General features: G+C 40.5%; 1 protein-coding gene and 1 long non-coding RNA gene across 3 annotated transcripts in view; one reads left to right on the top strand and one right to left on the bottom strand.

The window, feature by feature from the left end:
* Positions 1-20,493, top strand: part of LOC136179093 (uncharacterized) — a 47,115-nt gene extending 26,622 nt beyond the window's left edge. Inside the window, exons 5-8 of one of the 2 annotated variants that reach the window (XR_010666378.1) lie at positions 8,088-8,255; positions 19,144-19,239; positions 19,676-19,719; positions 19,972-20,493. This is a non-coding gene — a long non-coding RNA (uncharacterized lncRNA). The remainder of the gene's footprint in view (positions 1-8,087; positions 8,256-19,143; positions 19,240-19,675; positions 19,720-19,971) is intronic. The other variant, XR_010666379.1, reaches the window with a different exon arrangement.
* Positions 620-18,276, bottom strand: LOC109980734 (myosin-7). The gene is given in 39 exon segments (XM_029276665.2): positions 620-746; positions 836-970; positions 1,675-1,770; positions 1,866-1,970; positions 2,062-2,358; positions 2,451-2,654; positions 2,740-3,048; positions 3,147-3,271; positions 3,348-3,513; positions 3,879-4,062; positions 4,296-4,492; positions 4,573-4,691; positions 4,765-4,891; positions 4,973-5,362; positions 5,474-5,564; positions 5,648-5,793; positions 5,877-5,928; positions 5,930-6,039; positions 6,219-6,461; positions 6,541-6,796; positions 7,224-7,360; positions 7,539-7,662; positions 8,092-8,297; positions 8,489-8,568; positions 13,850-14,159; positions 14,268-14,438; positions 14,539-14,688; positions 14,768-14,886; positions 14,985-15,123; positions 15,219-15,322; positions 15,430-15,528; positions 15,612-15,675; positions 15,770-15,862; positions 15,980-16,088; positions 16,166-16,193; positions 16,293-16,449; positions 16,832-16,975; positions 17,071-17,279; positions 18,136-18,276. Coding segments are annotated over 38 exon segments (5,808 nt in total). The 5' UTR covers positions 17,272-17,279; positions 18,136-18,276; the 3' UTR covers positions 620-725.
* Positions 20,494-20,730: the final 237 nt, after the last annotated feature.

Below are 20,730 nucleotides of genomic sequence, written 5' to 3' on the forward strand. Positions count from 1 at the left end.
ATTTTATTTTGTTTTTGTCCAGCAGACATCATAGGCTACAAAAACTAAAATCTTAGCAAGTGTATTGTCTAATTTCTTGTCATCTCATTACACATAGTTAAAGCCACATTCACCTGACAAGACCAAGTGCAGAGTGCATCTAATTTTAGACACAGATATTTGTTTACTTATTACAAACAATTTAGGCCCTTTTTACTTTTTATGTATTACAAAATTATGTTAATCTGGACTTGGAAGGTGAATGAGGTTTATAATAATTAATAATCGACTAGAAATAAGATTAATATATTTGCTAAGATACAAGTTTTCCAGAATTTAAAACAAACAAACACACACACACACACACACACACACACTTGCTTATTGATTGAGTTATAACTGATCCTTTTGATGGTGAAACATCAATCAGTGAGATATGGAAAAAAGTGAGTGTAAATATTCTTTCTCTCCTGTGTTTATGTAGAGAGCTGTCTCCCCCCGCCCCCTCCTCCTCAGAGTTGATTCTCACACAGGTTGCCATGTGGTGGACACTGAAGCTTCAGTGTTTAGCCAGCTCTGCATCGGTCTGTAAACTTTTCTGCGTTCTAACCTCTAAATTAAATGAAAAGTCAAGAAACAGTTTGAGATGCAGAGTAAATTTATTCTACTGAACAAACAACACGTTTAGGGAGACACAGTTACATAGGACACAGGTGCCTCAGAAATGGATCCTCTCTTAGAGAGCTTCACTCTTCATCAAGTCCTTTCTGAAAAACACAAATATGAGTCAGTCAAAATTAGATAATCGCACCAGGTTTTTAGATCATCTATGTTTATTCTGTTGAACTAAGCTGACCTTTGACCCCACATCACGGCTCTTGGCACGTAGCTTGTTGACCTGAGACTCGGCGATGTCGGCTCTCTCTTCAGCTTCATCGAGCTCGTGTTGGAGTTTACGGAACTTGGTCAGATTATTATTGGCCTGTTCCTCCTGTAACACAGACACACCTCACATGTTACCTACTTTGGGGCAGATTTACTAAAGGTTTGGGTGTCTTAAAACCTGTGCAAACTTGATACCACCAGCAAAAAATGTGCTATCTGATTGGGGTACCTCACCACTGTTTGTACCCCTGTCTTCGATACCTCTTTCCAGGGCATTTATGTCTGATCAGACACAGCGCTGGCCAGCTGTCTGGTGCACACCAATGGCAAGTGTAGAGCGCCCGTGCCACAGAGGACACAGCTCGCATCTCCTGCGCAATGTATGACACTTCATTCTTAAGATTAAGGGAAGAAAAGAGAGGCCCTGGCTAATGCCGAGGTTTTATTATAACCAAAATTTTCTTTGTAATATTCAGATTTATCTCCTATAACTCGAAAGTATTGCGCGTTTATTTGCCTCTCCCACTAATACCTATTTTGCGCTTGCAGTCATCCTGCTTTCTGTCCAAACTCTCCGTGATGTAAACCAGTAAAACACGCAAAAACCTAACACTGCCTCCACAAAGTTTGCACCTGTTGTCATTCACGCAAATTTTCTTAGTAGATCACCCGCAAAACGCCCACCAACCAAACGTGCAAACTTTTGGAGTGAACACGCAATTTAGTACTCTTTACTTGGGACCTTAAATCCGTAAATCTGGCCCATAATCTACTGAGAAACTAAATCTTGGAATTTGTATGTATACTTACAGAATCCTCGGCTGCCTTTTTATAGGATTTGACCTTCAGCTGCAGCTTGTCCACCAGATCTTGAAGTCGAGCAAGATTTTTACGGTCTTCTTCTGTCTACATCAGGAAACATAAAATAAATATTTGTGATTATATTCTTATTCTGAACATAATTTTATTGGCATAAATATATTTCAGTCATATGTTATTACCTGATAGGTAAGCTCCTTGATACGTCTTTCATATTTTCTCACTCCCTTTACAGCATCACTGGCCTTTTTTTGTTCACTTTCAACCTCATTCTCGAGTTCCTTGACCTGATGGATGTAGAAAGCACATGCAGCAAAAGTCAGCCAACTTCAACCACCTATTGGTTTTCTTAATGAGCAAAAGAAAAGGTACACTCACCCTGGTCTCGAGCTTCTGCAGTTGCTTCTTTCCTCCCTTCAAGGCGATCTGCTCAGCTTCATCCAGACGGTGCTGCAGGTCTTTGATGGTCTGCTCCATGTTCTTCTTCATACGCTCCAGGTGGGCGCTGGTATCCTGTTCTTTCTTCAGCTCCTCCGCCATCATGGCAGCATCAGTAATGGCCTTCTTGGCCTTTTCCTCAGCATTCCTGCACTCCTGCACTGCATCCTCCACTTCAGTTTGAAGCTGGGATGTGTCCGCCTCCAGCTTCTTCTTTTGGTTTATCAGGCTGGTGTTCTGGTTGTTCATAAATAGGCAAAATTTGCATTGTGAAAATGGTACATGTATACTGATACTCTAGAATTCATTGACAGATACTGTATTCTCACCTGTGAGTGCAGTAGCTGCACTCTCTCACTAACATCCAGCAGCTCTTGCTCAGCAAGTTTGCGTCCTCTCTCAGTTTGCTCCAGAGCAGACCTCAGTTCTTCCACTTCAGCCTGCAGCAGGTTGTTGCGCCTCTCAACGATGGCAATGTTCTCTTTAAGGTCATCGTTTGATCGCATAGACTCGTCAAGCTGGAGCTGAGCATCCTGGATAAGTGTTTGTTGTTTTGTTAATCTAGTTACTTCAGGTCATATACAGTTTTTAATTTCTCTTTATGAATATAGTGCTTACCTTCAGATGTGCATGAACAGCCTTCAGTTGTTTCTGGGCCTCAGCCGCCTGCCTGTTGGCCTGGCTAAGCTGGATCTCCATCTCATTGAGGTCTCCCTCCATCTTCTTCTTCAAACGGAGGGCCTCGTTCCTGCTGCGAGTCTCAGCATCCAGTGAGCTCTGAAGAGTATCCACAATGCGCTGTTGGTTTCTCTTTGTCTGCTCCACCTCTTCATCTTTCTCAACCAGCTTGCGCTCGATATCCGCCTTGATCTGGTTGAACTCAAGCTGAGCTCTGAGAATCTTTCCTTCTTCATGTTCCAATGAGGCCTATCAAGAAAGAAGATTAAAACAGAGAGGGACTAGATATAAATAATACTGAGGTATATTGGAGTTCCTAAAGTCCACCTTGAGAACATTGAGCATACCTCAGCTTCCTCGAGCGCTGTTTGTATCTCAGACTTCTCTTGTTCCAGTTGTTTTCGAATCTTCTCAAGCTCGTGAATATTCTTTCCTCCCTCACCGATTTGTTCAGTGAGGTCGGCTATTTCCTCTGAGAATTATTTTTTTAACATTAGCAAAGGTTTAAACTAATTTGTAAAACAAGCTTGAACTGTGTTGACCCTTACCCTGCAGATTCTTATTCTCTCTCTTCATGGTCTCAAGCTGTTCCAGAGATTCTTCAAAGGAGTTCTTTAGTTTGAAGAGCTCAGTGCTCAGAGACCTGGCCTCCTTCTGAGAGCTCTCCAGCTCTGTTTGTGACTCCTCATATTTCTGCTTCCATTCTGCCAAGACCTGAAATATGCATATTTAAGGTTCATTGAAGGGTTAATGGACTTGAGCTTGTGTAGTGCTTTGCTAACATTCTTAAACAGCAGGTCACACTTTCACACATTCAGATCCATTCACACACTGATGGCAGAGGCTGCTAGTGTCCATCAGTATTAAATAATCAATCCATGCACATTCACACACCACCACAAAAGCAGTGGGAGCAACTTGGGTCTTGTCCAGGAACACATTATAGAGGTAGCTGCAGGATCTGGGGAATGACCCCTGACCTTCTGGTTGAGAGACGACCAACTGTACCACTGAGACACAGTCACCCCATTCAAATTATACTTATTGAGTTTAACTTACTTATCTATTCAAAATACAACCTTGTCAAAGTTTCTTTGCTTCTTGTCCAGAGCAGCAGCATTAGCATTCGACCTCTCCACATCCACCATGAGATCTTCAATCTCATTTTGCAGTCTGTGTTTGGTCTTCTCCAGAGAGGAACATTTAGCATTCACTGCTTCCACAGCCTCCTCGGCGTCCTGAAGACGCGCTGCCAGCTTCTTCCTTTAAAAATCATTCATTCAAACAACTTAATGGTCCTTGCAGTTGAGCTGGTTTGATACATTTTAATAAATTCGACAACAATGACTGGCTGCTCAGTCGTGTAACAGACAAACTTTTTGTTCGTCTTACATTTTAGTCAGAACATAACACAAACAAAAAGCTGATCTGCTAGACGGAGATAAACATCTCCTGAGGAATAACATATCACATTTTTATATCTCAAAGAGACTTACTTTGCCTCCTCCAGTTCCTCGGTTCTCTGGATGGCATCAGTTTCGTACTTAGTTCTCCACTGAGCCACCTCAGAGTTGGCCTTGGACATGCCGCGCTGGAGTTCAGCCTTGGCCTCCTGCTCTTCTTCATACTGCTCTCTGAGCAGGTCACAGTCATGACGAGCAGACTGCACTGCATGGGCCAGTGCATTCTTGGCCTGAAATGTAACACACATCTTAATGCTTCTCATGGTCCAACGTTTCAGTTGAATAAATTGAGGTACCATTTGTTTGCTACCTTCACTTCCTCCTCCAGTTGTCTTTTAAGGTCTTCAACTTGCTGAGTATAGGACTGTTTTCCTCTGGTGAGTTGAGACACCAGGGAGTCCTTATCCTCAATCTGCCTTGTAAGTTCACCTAAGTGTTGTAAATGTATAATATGAGCACTTTTTGATATCCCTGAACAATGTCATTAAATCATGAGGCATACCATTCTCAGTTTGAAGCTTTGCTTTCTGCATGGTGAAGTCGTTGATGACACGCTGCCCCTCCTCGGCCTTCGTTTTATATTCATTCATCTGATCTTCCAGAGACCTGCACATTTTTTCCAAATGAGTCTGAAATAAAAAGGCACATGAACAACTTAGTACTAATTAAACAATGAATATAAAAACATACAACACTTATAGATAGATGACCTTAGACTTGACAATATGTTCCATATTGGAGACCACATCATCCAGCTCCAGCCTGAGCTCACTCTTCTCCTTCTCCAGTTTCTGTTTGACTCTCTGCAGGTTGTCAATCTGCTCTCCAAGGTCAGCGACACTGTCGGCCTGTTTCTTCCTGAGAGTGGCAGCTGTGGCTTCATGCTGCAGAGTGGCCTCTTCAAGGTCTCTGCGGAGCTTCAGGAATTCTGCCTCCCTCTTCTTGTTCATCTCAATCTGGGCAGATGTTGCTCCACCAGCCTCCTCCAGCCTCTCACTGATCTCCTCCAGCTCTCTGGCCAAGTCTGCTCTTTGCTTCTCCACCTTAGCTCGGGCAGCTCGCTCTGCCTCCAGCTCTTCCTCCAGCTCCTCAATGCGGGCCTAGAGCAATGTCAAGTATATTCTAATATTACATGGCTATGAAATGTGGCAATTCTGAAATGTCACAAGCTGGATTAGCACATTAACTTTCTTCTTAGTATATAACATTACCTGCAACTCCTTGAGCTTTTTCTGGAGCTGGGCAGTCATCATTTGTTCATCTTCTATTTTGCCATTAAGCTGGCTGACTTCAAAATCTTTCCTGTGGATTTTAAACATGAGTAATGTACCGATGACACAAATTTTGAAATCCATTCATTTTTTTAAGTGCAGTGTTCAAATTACTTTTTCAGCCTCTCCTCGAGTTGCTGCTTGTCATTCTCCAGGTCCATGATACTTTCTTGAGTTAACTTCAGGTCTCCCTCAAGCTTGCGCTTTGCCCTCTCAAGGTCCATCCGTATTTTCTTCTCTTGTTCAAGGGAGCCTTCAAGCTGTGATGAATCGTCATAACAGTTTTCCAGTTAAATTTATAAAATAAAGTTTTTCTTAAAACACCAACTCTCTATGTTCTTACATCATCTACTTGCTGCTCCAGCTTAGCCTTGGCCTTGGTCAGGGTGTTGACTCTGCAGGTCATCCAGTGTTTGCTGATGAGCTTCCTGTAATGCTTTCTTTTCTTTGGTCAGCTTAGCAATGATTTCATCCAGAGCTGCCATCTCCTCGACCAGGTTCTTCACCTGTTATATGAACAGTTTTAATGTTTAGTAAGACACTCACAGAAACAGAACAAGAAAATACCTTTTCTAACACAGACAGTAAGAATTTGGATCAAGAACATGGTTTGTGAATCATTTTTAAGTTTTTAATAACTTTGTTTTTGTTTTGCATTGCATTGTCAGTTTCATGTTTTTAGTACCTTGTTCTCAGTGGCGTGCTTCTCTTTCTCCACTTTGGCCAGAGTTAACTCCAAGTCATCAATGTCCTTCTTTAACTCTGAACACTCATCCTCCAGCTTCCTCTTCTTAGCTGTAAGTTCAGCGTTCATCTCCTCCTCATCCTCCAGCCTCTCTGTCAGCTCTTTGATTTTGGCCTCCAGCTGTATCTTGCTTTTGATCAGCCCCTCACATCTTTCTTCAGCATCACCAAGATTATCTTGCTCCTATTGAAGGTTGAGGCAAACTTTTTCACAACAGTTTGATTCTTATATCATGTGAAATGCTGACTGATTATAAACATACAGCCTGAATTTGGAGCTGCAGGTCATTCTTCTCTTGGAGAAGAGAGACCATTTTCTCCTCTAGTTCCTTTCTACGAGTTTCAGATTTCGCAAAAGCCTCTTTCAGCTTCAGGAACTCTTCCTTCATGTTGGCCATCTCTTTCTCAGTCTCTGCTGACTTCAACAGAGGTTTGATCTTGAAGAACAGCTTCATCCAGGGCCAATTCTTGACCCCCATGAAGGCCCGGATGTTCCACTGGATCACGAGTAGTGCATCCCTGCATGCATTGATACATAAATGGTTTCAGTGTTGAGGAACTTTAAGACTATTTATTAACTCTTCACCAGTTTTGTACAATCAATTAATTTGTGCATATAAAGTACTGGCTAGTCGATGCAACTTAATACACAATAAGAATGCAGACTGTCTAACTCTTTGAAAAAAATGAACTCAAAATCTTTGACCGCTGCTGGAAGCATTATTTGTTCAATTATGTCTTTGTATCTTGAGGTAAAGCTAGTTTCTCTTACTTAATGAGTTCCAGAGGACAGTAGCTTGTCAATGAAATATCCATCTAAAAAGGCTTAATTTCCATTTTGATTTTAGTGCACTGGTTCCTCCATCCCGCTGCTCTTCTGTATGCCCAATTCACTGAAATTAGTTGAATACTAACTAAAATAATTTTGCCATTTTTGTGTATTTACCTGCGTTCCACAATCTTCTGGAATTCAATTCTTGCCAGAACTCCTCGAGACCTTGCCTGGAGCCTGGTGATGATTAGAGCTAAACGGTCATCTCGCATCTCCTCCAGCAGACCAAGGAGCCCAGCCTTGAAGAACACCTTTTTACAAACAGATGACATTTAGCAGTTGCAAACACAATTTTGCTCGTTGGAGGGTTGGGCGTACATTAAGTAGTATGTCTTATGACTACCCGATGAAATCTTTTTTCATTATTAATATATGCAGTCATACCCTATTTTAAGTATACAGGTTTTCAAGTTATTCTTCAGTAATTACCTTGGTGTGCCCCAGCTTGTACTGGTTATGGTCTATGTCCAAGGATCCCAAAAGCTTCTCTGAAGCTTTTTTGTTATCGATGAATTGTCCCTCAGGAATAGAACTTGGGTTCAAAATGCGGTATCTTTTAAATGAAGAAGCAATATGTTATTTCCTGCCTTATACAATACCAGAATACAAAAAATACTGAATACCATACTATCACAATATGGTATATGTCTTGTTCTTAGTGGTGACTAATCAATGGCAAAAGTTATCTGAAAACCATAACTAATGCTCACATGGCAAAAGGGCTCAATTGTGCTTTGTTCTTTGTAGTCTCCAGATCTCAACTCAATTTGGACTCATATTCAAGTTTTTGAAGCAACACGTTTGACAAAACTCTTGACCTCTTTTTTATATTAAAAATGTTAAATTGTATAAAATGGTGTCCGTCCATCTAGCGGGATGCCAGCATCTTTGAAAAGCAATGAGAAGTAAACTTGTCATGTCCTTAAAGAAACTGGCTGTTTTTACATTTAATTTGTCACCCATTTGTTTATCTGACAGAAACCTCTGTTTGAAATCTGCATAGAGGATCCTGTTTGGGAAGCCCTTCCTGCAGATCCTGATGCCCTCCAGCACACCGTTACAGCGCAGCTGGTGCATCACCAAAGGGTTCTCCATGGCCCCAGGAGTCTTGGTCTCATTGGGGATGATGCAGCGCACAAAGTGAGGGTGAGTGGACCGCAGGTTGGTCATCAGCTTGTTCAGGTTCTCCTGTTGAATGCACCACAGAGGACAACATTGATTGCCAATTATTATTTCCAATGTGGTTCCTTTCTAATTGTAAAAAAAAACAAGAAAAAAACACAAGAACATACAGTCAAGGAGTCTAAGACGACATTGTCTTACATCTGAGAAGAACCTCTCAATTAGTTAACAAAAACTGTGAATTGTGTTGAACTTACCCTGTGTAAGGCTGATACAGTTTGGAAGGACGAACCTTTCTTCTTGCTACCACCTTTAGCCTTCCCCCCAGACTCTTGAACTAACAGAGAGTATTTTAAAAGAAAAAGTAAAAAATAATATTTTTGGGGTCTTATCTAGTCAAACTTGGTTATATTATTAATAATTATATTTAATTATTTATTAATGTAAATAACAGTATCATTAAACTATGTTTAATCAGGGTGGTGCCCCGTGTGAGGCATTCAATAAAACCAGCTTTATTGCACCGTAAATGCACAGTAATCCAACGTTTTGATTCTAAAGAAATTTTTCTTGAGAACTTTTTTCTTTTCTTTTGGGATTCAGTTTGTTGCTTGTTGTTTATTCAACCCAGACATCAAGCTGTGACTTAGTTTGTGTTGTATGTTGTTGAACATAATGATGCAGCCAAGGTGACTTTCTCAATGAATTAGTTTGTTGATTTTTATCCTGTTTTATCCTTAAGAAATTCTTCTAAAGAAATGTATTTGTTTTGAACATTGACTTCTCATTTCAAACAAAGCAGCCATCAAGTTGTGTTTTAGTTGTGTTGTTGTGTTTTGGTGAGTCGAGTAGTTTTAATTCTTTTTGTGTGCTCTTTGTTGTTTGAGACAACTATTTAGCCATTTTTCCAGTTGAGAGTGTAACCTCATAATTGTTGCTTAGCCAGCTGTCTGAGAGGTGTGAGTTCCTCCCTTCCTTTGAGGACATGAGGTGTGAATCCCCTCTCCTAGCTTCTAGGATAGTCTGCAGTGATCAGTTAGATAATCTTAGATAAGATTTGCTCTTATGGTGATCTAGCTTTGTTTAGCTTAGCAGCTTTGTTAACAGTAATCCACTGTGGTTCCGTTTTATCTCGTAAAATGTGTACCAAGACCCTAGGTGAGCCGGGAGCTGAGACTCCTTTTGGATCAGACGACGCAGAACTGCAAGAAACTGTTGCTGGTCTGACGCACCTCTCCTTAGAGGAGATAACCAACCTAAATAGCTATTCAATTAGCATTTGTGATAAGAAGTTAAAGGAGCTCGTTGATCAGGCCAACCACCGAGCCAGAAAACCCCAAAGCATAATCCTGAATGTTCTTGGGCAACTCCTCCTTCTTTCCCAACGCAAGTCCTTCCTGCAGCAAACCCAGCTGCAAGTAGAAAAAGAAGCCCTGCAGAACCACATTCAATCCCTGTTGGCAGAAAATACATTTATTCGTCAGCACTTCAAAACTGCTAACAGGAAGTGCCGGATGTGTTTGACATTATACAAGGAGCACAGGTAAGCATTGATCAAGACATATTGTCAGAATATGGCTCTGATCTTTAACCAAGCCCCTTAAGAGATCAAACAACCCTTCTGAAAAAGCTCAGAAAAGAACCGAGCAGCCAGTATAACCCAAAGACTAAGAAAAGGAGTCTTGTTTTCCCTGCCATTCCTAAAAACAAAGACTTTGACTGTGGAGCCCTTCCCTTTGGGGAAACGTCCCAGTCCCCGGACAGCTGTGACACCTTTTCACACCTTCACAGGTTTGAATCACCACATAGGAAGGGGGGTGACTTCTCAGCCCCCAGAGGCAGAGGTAACACCAGGCCCCCTCCTGTTACCTGTAAGTCCACACCGCATGGTCCACAGCTGAGAAGTTCTGAAATATCAGATGAATTGGATGGCTCCTGTCCACCCAGATCAAAGAATGCGCACACGGCTCATTGAATCCCTGGCAAAGGATGTAGACTGGTTTGACCCAGGGGACCCAAATTTCAGCATTGATGATAACCTCAGAGAGATCAACCTGTGCCTCTGTGATTTACCTGATGCATGAAAAATTCAGGCTGATCTGCAAGACAACTTCCACGAGTGTGGAGCCCATGTCCATGACTTCATGACTACCCTCCAGTCTGCAATCAGAGACCAGTACTCAGCACTCTGCAGCGCTTTGTGCGAGGAATTCTCCGACTTCACCGACTCCGTATCTGCCCCTCTTAGAGCCTTAAGTGTCCGGCACCAGAAGCATGAGGCCCCCATTATTACCGGCGCCTAAAATCTGCATATTTCCAGGGATGTGATGCTCCAGGTTTGGAAGAGGACCAACCATTCAAGTCCATCTACCTGCACAATCTGCATGGCTGTGTGCAGTACGATGTCACCATGCATTGCCCAACACATCAGCTTAGTATGCCAGAGATCAAGAAATTCGCACAGGAGGTTTGGGAGACACGCTTACGTTCGGGGTTTGTGACACACAATGCCTAACACGTGAAGGCAACAAGTTGCCTCGTGCTAGGAATAAGCCTAAGAGACCACGTCACCGGCAGAATAGACAACAGAACCAGAGGGGTGAAGGTGGGAGCCAACCACAGGGTAGGTTCCAGCCTGGAGGACTGATCACTACCAGATCCGAACGGAACTCTCGCGATGGCCGTAGCCTGAGACAGAAGGGTAGGTATAACCGGAGTTCCCACGAACTTCCTAAGGAAGCAAGTTCTGCCAGTTCTGCCAGTGAGTTGGAGCGCATGACAGAGGTGATAAGTCAGTGGGCCTCCATCCCTTACAGAGAACACGGTTCTGACTCCCCATTGGGGAGGGGGGAGTAGCCTCCACTGTTAAACCCACCAAAGTGCTTACTCCTGCCCAGGCTAGGAGTTAGCCCACAAATCTACACCCGATCAGAGCTGTTAAGAGTACTAATATATTCTACTCAAGTAAAAGTACTGTTACTTAGATAAAATTTTACTTAAGTACAAGTAAAATAACCAGTTTAAAAATGTACTCAACTTAAAAGTAAAAAGTAACTTGTTTAAAATGTACTTTAAGTAAAAGTTACTTAGTTACTTTTTTTTAACAACACATCTCTCATGTGTCGTGAAAAAAGGACGAGGGGATATTAATCTCGAAGTTTTTTTAATTTAAGGCCAATCTTTAAGATTTATCTTTTCAGATAAATATTTTCTTTTCTACCCCATTGACAAAAACAAAATATACACAATGTTGAATAAATAATAAAGGATTGTATGTTAAAGTAATCAGCTGTTTTATGAAGGGAAATGTTTAAAGGCTTTATATGCGATTTTTTGATCCAGCAGATGTCGCCCTTGATCACCAGCATGAAACCAAAACAACTTGCGCTGCAATGTTGTGTTAGCATGCTAATGCTAGCGATCTTTATTATGCTCGTATCTTCACACTGCATGTAAATTTACTCGAAATGAGCGTGATCTAGAAACACAGTTAAGCAGTGAGTACAGTATGTTATTCTTCTTTTCTCTAGTCCCTCAATTAAACAACTTTTATACACAAGGGGATGAGTTGGCCGGCCGTCCTGGCGATGTTAACAAACTCAAGATAGGACTCGGAAAACTCGGAATGCATCACAGACAGTCGGACTTGGGTGTTACACCCATTGTAGACAGTCATTACTCACAGAGTTATTTTCAGAGGATATACTTGAAGTGCGGAAAAACACATATTAAGCCTTTAAACTATTTAAGAAAATACTAAAAGGATCTTTGTCTCAATCATAAAAAGTGTTAAGAGTATTTTAGTGTTTTCAGTTTTGTTATTCTGAGGCTGGTTAGTCTCAAAGACAGCCTCAAAGGCTGACTTAGCTGCAACTAAACCTGAGATGAAAGATAATCTATTTATTGTTTTAAAATGAGCCTTTATGAGCTTATATTAGATGTTTTAGTCACTGTTTGTTTACCTATTAGCTACTGAAGCTTCTAACTGAGTCTGTTTGGTTTGAAGTATTTATTTTCACACATCTGAGATGTGTTAAGTTGCAGCAGCATATAACACCCAACTTCCTCATACGTCTTCTTCAAAATAAAAGCACATCACAGAGATGGCAATTAGGGACTTTTATTGTGAAAATCTTTCCGTAACTAAATGTGTTTATCGCTCAGAGCTGCAGCAGAGCTGCAGCGGCGATTGTAGTCGCGAATGCTGCAGTGAGAAAAAGGCAAAGCATCCTCAGCCACTTCTTTGCCCAAGAGTAAGAACCAACTTATTTTAATCATCTTGGACTGACAGACTATAAGACATCAGTTTATAAACAACTTCAGCAGGTAGACCCGCTCTAGTGGAGGTGCTTATCTGTGCTGCACTATACTGAAGTGGCCCCGAGCCAAGAAAAGGGTCTCTGTCTCTCTGTCTGTCGTCGCTCCGGTGCGATGAGGGAAAATCATTCATAGCAGGCCTATTTTTTTACTCAGTAATGGATGTGATTTTAAAATGTAGCTAATTAAAATACTTAATAGAAAACCTACTTAAGTAAAAGTAAAAGTACAGATTTTAAAAACGACTTAAAAAGTAATAAGTACAGCAAATAACTACTCAATTACAATAACGCGAGTAAATGTAATTCGTTACTTTACACCTCTACACCTGATACTCTTCTCTTTCTCTCCTCCTTTTGTTTGTTTGTTTCATTTGTTTTGTTAAAGAATGCACCTTGAGTGGCAAAGCTTTGCTAATGCCTGTTTATGTTTTATGCCTAGCCTTAGACATAGTTAGACATTCTGCCCAGACTGACAAGACGTCACATTCTGTTTATTATCTGTTGTAAGCTGCTGCATTTGTTTTATTGTGATGAATCGCCGTGTTCGCCTATGTGTTTAGTAAACTTTGTTTAAATACATTCTTTGCTTTGTGTACGGATTTCCCGCCTTCAATTTATTAAATACAGTTATTAATTATTAATAATATTAGTACTTAAGTAACTAATTTGAGACTGATTTCAGTGATATTTTGGTTATTTTTCCCTGGTTTCAGGGTGGTGCCCCCGAGTCAATTAAATGTAGTTTAATAACATTGTTATTTATAGTAATAGATAATTAAATATAATTATTAATAATATAACCAAATTATTTTCACAGCATGGTCATGTGGACCTTTAAAACACAGTTGGACAAGTTTTTACTGGTAGACCAGTTTACATTTCTCAATAGGTCTTTTTGTCTGTTTGACTTCCTTATGAAGGCTTGATACTGAAACGTGTCCAAGTGTGTTTTGAAGGTCTACCTGACCATGCCGTGAAAACTGTAAATGTGTCAGGTTGCTGTAGCACGTTTTCCCCTGCCAGTCACCAACAAATGAACACATGAAGGGGGTGAATTTAAACTTAATTTCCATTAATAATCGAAATTTCTTTATGCTAAAAGTGTCAGACAAACCTAAATAAGCTCCAGCATAATTTGCTGTTGTTAGCAAGTAGCTTTAGTGTTGACTTCTGGTGAAGTCCAACTCATTGTACTGTTATGCATCAATAGGCATTAAAAAAATAACTTGTTGCTTTCATTATGACAGAAGATTAACATCTCCTCGGGAGATTAATTCAATACACCCAGTTCTTTCTTACCTGCTTCACTTCCAGCGTAATTTGCAAAGAGGGTAGCAAGTAGCTTTAGATTTGACTTCTGGTAGAGTCCAACAACAGTCTCATTGAGAGGATCTTTGTTCTTCACCAGCCAGTTGTTAATGTTATAATCAACAGTTCCAGCGTAGTGAACCAGGGCAAAATGGGCCTCGGGTTTTCCTTTGACAATTCTGGGCTTCTGGAAGTTGTTTGTTTTCCCCAGATGGTTGTCGTAGAGCTTAGCTTTAAAGGTTGTGTCTGAGGCTTTGGGGAACATGCACTCCTCTTCAAGGATGGACATGATACCCATGGGCTGTAAAAAAAGCAGTACAGTTTAATGTTCTCATTGCACTGTTTGAAAATGGACAATGGACCTCTATAATGGACTTGAAATCCTGATAGAGAATTGTTCTTAACTCACCTTTTCAATCAGGTCGATACAGGCCTGCAGGTCCATACCAAAATCAATGAAAGTCCATTCAATGCCCTCTTTCTTGTACTCTTCCTGCTCCAGCACAAACATGTGGTGGTTGAAAAACTGTTGCAGTTTTTCATTGGTGAAGTTGATGCACAGCTGCTCGAAGGTGTTGAACTGTAATGAAATGGTCCACAGTAAGGCCACTCTTGGGGATTTCTCCTTGATTTAAAGACTACTTAATACACACTTTATGAATGTTTTGTTTGAAACTCACATCAAAAATTTCAAATCCAGCAATGTCAAGCACACCAATGAAGTACTGGCGAGGCTGCTTGGTTTCCAGAGAATTATTGATTCTTATAACCATCCATAGAAACATCTTCTCATACACTGACTTAGACAGCGCCCCAACAGCATAGTACACCTAACACGGAAATACATTCAAACTGATTAGTAAAACAATCTGGAATTTATTTCTGGAATTGAACATAAAAATTTCTTACCTGAGCGACATTTTGACCCTTGGTGACCCACTCGTTTCCTACTTTGACCCTTGGGTGACAGAGACCTTTGATGAGGTCAGCAGAGTTCAGGCCCATCAGGTATGCAACTTTGTCCGCAACTGTTGAGAAGATGTGGAATTTTCAAGCTCCTCATTACTCTTGTTTTGTATTATTTTAGCAGGATTGGCATTTGGTTGTTTCAAAGACCACCGGTCACCTTCAGTGCCGTCAGCCTCGGCCTGCTCTTCTCGCTGCTTGTTCTTGAACTTCATGTTGCCGTGGTGCATGATGGCTCCAGTCAGCTTGTAAATGCCGTTCTTCTCCTCTTGAGTGAAGCCCAGCACGTCAAAGGCATCCTGAAATTGATATCAATTGTCAGAAATGTACTACTGGCATCATAAAGATAGATTCATTAATTTTTGGTTGACTGGAATTTGAAGAGTTAGCTAACGTCAGTGGCCATCAGCTCGTCAGCGTCATTGATGGAGGCTACGGTTGTCTCTCCTTGGGAGATGAAGGCGTAGTCATAGGGGTTGTTGGTGATGAGCAGCATCTCTATGGAGGAAATGGACCAATATTAGTCCAAATATCTTGCTCTATTAATATGTACTTATAGTTTCATCATTTATGTCTCTTGATAATAACACATGTCAGATGCTCACCCAGAAGCTCAGGCTTTTTCTGAGACAAAATCTGGTAGAAAATGTGGTAGTCCCTCTCAGCTTTGAGCTGATAGGTCACACGAGACTTTTCCAGAAGATCTGGGAGACAACAGGTTTATTTATTTTTTTCTGATTAGTTTATATAGGATGCCTTCAAATCTGTTTCATAAGCATTTACTTACAAGTTTCAATATCAGCAGAGGCCAGTTTTCCTCGATTGTCAAAATGAATTCTGATGAATTTACCCTAAGAATAAAGCAAAAGGTTCACTTGTGAGAAAGAGTAATGATTCCGCCATTATTGATGATCAGGCTGCCTCAATACAGCTACAGACACTCACAAATCTAGAGGAGTTGTCGTTCCTGATGGTCTTGGCGTTCCCAAAGGCCTCCAGAGCAGGATTAGCCTGGATGATTTGATCCTCCAGGGTTCCCTGATTTTGTTCATTAAAGACACAACTTCAGATTTCCTTAAAATACTGACAAGAAAAAGCCTTTACATAAATTCATTAAGTGGTTTTCCAGTTTTAACAAATGATGACAGCACACACCTTCTTTTCAGCAGCTTGATCTTTCTTCAAACCTGGGGCAGCAGCGATGCTGGCAAAGTACTGAATGACACGCTTGGTGTTGACAGTCTTTCCAGCGCCAGATTCTCCGCTGAGAAAACAGAGACAGGAAGTTGAAGGTAGAGCCTTTGAGATCAAATGAAGAGGTTTAATGGCTGGCTTACTTACGTGATGAGGATTGACTGGTTTTCTCTATCTGTGAGCGGGAGAGATTTGACACATTTTCAGTGTTAAAGGTGAAATGACCTCATAGTTGAATATTTGATCATCATGAATGTGAAAGTAGATTAATGACCTGACAGCATGTACTGATAGGCATTGTCAGAGATGGAGAAGATATGAGGAGGAGCTTCACTCCTCTTCTTTCCTCTGTAGGCAACGACCACATCTTGGTTGTAGACCGGCAGCGACTTGTAGGGGTTGATAGTCACACAGAAGAGCCCCGAGTAGGTCTGCCATGTAAAGAACAAAAAAAACACAAAAAAAAAAACAGAACCGTGACTACATGATGCACACACACCACACATCCCAATCTGCACATGCACTTTGACACCCTGGACACTTTACACTATTTACATTATTCTATATTTTCTATATTCAAATATTTATTTTTTAATTTTACATTATATTTCTATATTACTGTATTTATGTGTATTAGTAATTTGAATGTTTATTGCATGGCCTTGCGGAACAGTCTCTACATTTCACTGCACATCTGTATGAGCATGTGACAAACAAAAATCTTCAATCTAAAGAGGGGGCTGGAGGACAGTTTCTTCAGACGTTGAGGAGTCTTATTAACAAGAAAACATTAAGGTTATATAGCTGTCTTACGTAGATCATCCAGGCTGCGTAACGCTCTTTGAGGTTAAACAGCACAGCGGGCTCGTGGAGGAAGGTGAACATCGCCATGTCCTCAATTTTATCAAACTTTGGCGGGTTCTGAGGGTGAACATCACACTCCTTCACGGTGACAGTCTGAGAAAAAAGAATATACATCAATTCATCTGTCACACCAAGCAAAGGTAGACTGCAACAAATATGCACCCCTGCTAAAGCTAGGGTGTGTCTACCTTTCCAAACTCAGTGTTAGCGGTAACTTTGTCACCGTCACGACTGACAATGGTGGCTTTGACGTACTCGACCGCAGGGTCAGTAACAAAGCACTCCTTCTTCATGTCGAAGGGTCGGGTCTGGGCCTCTAGGCGCTCCATATCTGACTTTCTCAGATATGAAGCAGCAGCCCCAAACTCTCTCATGACAGCATCACCCATGTTTCAACCTGAAATGATAAACCATTACTACTACGAGTGAATTGTTAAAACGTTCACTAAGCATTATGGATAACTACTGATGGATGTGCAAAAGGAATTGTTTCAAGTCGTTATGCAATGTAGCTTAGTGCTCATGATGGATCAATGTTGGATCTTTGTAGATAACATGACAACGAGTAAAGTCTTTGACCTGCTCTTTATGTATCGGGTCTTGAGATAACATTTGTAATAAATTGGCGCCATACAAATAAAGATTGATTGATTGAATAGCTTAGCCATCAGTGTAGCGACCAGATTTAACTGATGCAGAACTCTATGAAACTGACCTACCATTTAAATAAACTATTAAGTTAAGGTTACATTTTCTAGTCATGAAAAAATACTTTTCATAAAGAATAAAAAATAGTTGTTGTTTTTTTACCAAGGGTGTGTTACAATCCAATGGAAATCCGGCTCAGTCGGGTTATTTCTATACATGTCAGAACAAAAGCTTTATTCCATTACAAGTACACACCACCTGCAGAGATACTTTGGAAGAATCAAACTAAAAGTGTTTTTACAGCTACAGCAGTCAAAAAGCAGGTGCATAGAGTGCTGCAGGGTGTTGAAAAAGTTTTGATAATTCGTCCTTCTGGTGCTCTTCAGTGCAGGAATCCAACTTAGAAGACACTCAGATGGTTAAGCATAAAAAGCCTTTTATTCATCAGGGCTAAAGATTCATAAAAACATGCCAAAATGTTTCAGCCATAAAGCCTTCAGCAGGGCAGATGAGTCAAAAGTATTGTTTTTACAGCTACAGCAGCAAAATGTCAATTCAAATGTCATAATTCTATCTCAAAGGACGGGTATAAATGTTTTGCTTACCTTTAACTCCCAACCTTGAACCAAGTGAAGTGATGAGCCCTGCAGCTGACAGCAGCCTTCCCTCCACTAATAAAGGTGATTTATCCGCCAAATATGGGATTAATTTCAGGAGAAAGGTTTCACAAAAAAAAGCAGTCTCCTAATTGGGCAGGATGTACGGCTGCTATTTGTTGCTTTCACCTTGTGACAAACAAGGCGAGGACAATGAACGGTAAAAAGTAAGGGAGGGGGCAGAGGTGGGGATCAGGGGTAGATATCAAATATCTCTTGTTTTATTCTCATGACACCTCCTGACAGATCATTTGTGTTATTTCATACTTACCACTTCTTTGATTCAGCTGCAATAGTTTGATAGTTTCAACTTTCACATGCACGTTGTTATTAATTGTTGTCCTTGTTAATCTCACACATTAGAGTCTCTGTTACTTTGAAAACATTTCATCTGCTGTATTGTGTTGTTATGTATCTAATGATGTAATATCCATCTGATATCAAACAACCTCAACTTTATATGGGCGTGCATATTTGGTTTGGATGATCTTGTTCTCTTAAACGTTTTAGTAACGTAGCACCTAATTTTGTTTTAACAGAGATGAATATAAAAAAACATGGCAGCCGATCATCAAGTGATCAGCTTCAACTCTCATAAATGTGTGAAAACAAAAAGTTCTTCCTTAAAGCTCACGTCAGTGTCTCTGCTCTGCACCCTAAACAGAGGCTGATACATCAATAAGATCAGCAGCTTGTTCTTCAAACATAATGATAACATCTTGGGACTTGTCACCTTACGATTCTTAATCAAAAAGAAAAAGTTCATGCAGGGTCAGTCATGTGAAAGGTGATGAAATGCATTCCTACAGCGTCTGCTCAGACAATTAAGAGCTGCAGCTGTTGTTGAGTGAAAGCTAAGGTCAGAGGCTTTAAATTATCACTCATCACTTTCCTGCTCTCTGCTCCCTTTGTGTCTTTCACTGTCGTCATGGCATTGTTTCCTTTCCTTTGTTTCAGGACAAAGATAACCCTGTGAAATTCTTGTCTGGATTCTCTCTGCTTGAGAAGGGCAGCGGTGCAGAGTCTGATGTCATGATGGATGAAGAGGAACAGGTGGAGGCATCACACTAAAAATACACCCTTTAACCTCCCTCAAGAAATCTTCTTAAAAGAAATGTTTATCATGTTGTTACTTAATTAATTGATGTCCATGCAACTTTTTCCCTGTCTTTTATGGCACATTACTCAAAGAGACGCTTTTAGACTCAAATGGAAAGAGGGTCGGATTCGAACCTGGGCTACCCACTTGGACTTTTGCAGGACTTTGGCCTCTGTACATGGGATGTGCGCACCAACCACTAGTTCAAGGAAAAACAAAAATAAATACTTTTGGATAGTTTTGTCCGTTGCTTTCCACTAGCGATGACACCGCAGATGTTCCGATAACGCTTATAAAATGGGAATGTAGAGCATTTTCCATTTTCCAACGGAGCCTTCAAATCTTGATCTGAATTTGCTCTGACGTTGTTGATCTAATTCTCATTCTCAGTTGTCTACATGTGGGAATCATCCTCTGATCCAGACACCTGTGAGGTAAGGCCAATTGTCGGCTGCTCAAATCTGAGTTAAAGAACAAATGGTGTCACCTTGATGTGCTACATGGTGTGTGATTAATCCAGAAGCATTTCTAAACACTTAAAGTCCTACATGTGTGTACATTAGACACAGCTCAAAGGTTGTTCTACGAGGGACAGATAATCAAAACCAAAGCGTATGCTGAGCTTTGTTTGTGTGTTTGTTTTTCTATGAGTCTAAAATCTGATGAAATATCTCAATCCCTTAAAGGACAGGGCCATATGAGATCGAGCTCCCACCCTCAGCCTCGTGTCAAGCTGCTTGCTCCCTTCACTTGGCTCCCTCTAACAGACATCATCGAATCATCCTTTGTGCTGCTGTGGAAGGACGATGTACGGTGAGTCTGTCAGCAAGCTTTAGAATAAACATGAATGTATTTAAATCACCCTCTCAATAATTCCCTAGGACATTTAGCATTAAAAATGTGTTTAACTTTTAGCTTTATATTCCTTTCTGTCGTTTTTTTATTTGTCAATCGAGTGAGGGTTTAAAAACAGAGAATGTGTTTTAATTGAAGGAGTGATTTTTGATTAATGTCAATATTTTATGGCAGATATTTTGCCCCTGTAACTTTGTTAAATGTTGCTCAGTGCTCATGATGGATTAACGTTGGGTCTTTGTAGATGATATAACAAAGAGAAAGCACTTTTACCTGCTTTTTGTAAAGTGTCTGCACATAACATTTGTTATGAATTGGTGATTTACAAATAAAGACTGACTGATTTTAACTGATGTACTAAATGATTGAAAGTCTGTGAGAGCTTTAGAAAAGTTTGTACACTTTAATATGAAGGTCACAATATTCCCCATTGACTAGTTGCTCATTAGCATGCTAATTAATAGCATTCTGGCTGCTTATAAGTCTTTATTAAGTGCGTATTATTACTTTATTCTGTATGACCACAGTCTGTAGCTAACAGGTCATTAACTCAGAGTTTGCCCTCCTAATTACTGATTATTGATAGGATG

Source organism: Labrus bergylta, chromosome 4, assembly GCF_963930695.1.
Source record: "Labrus bergylta chromosome 4, fLabBer1.1, whole genome shotgun sequence".
NCBI lineage: Eukaryota > Metazoa > Chordata > Actinopteri > Labriformes > Labridae > Labrus > Labrus bergylta.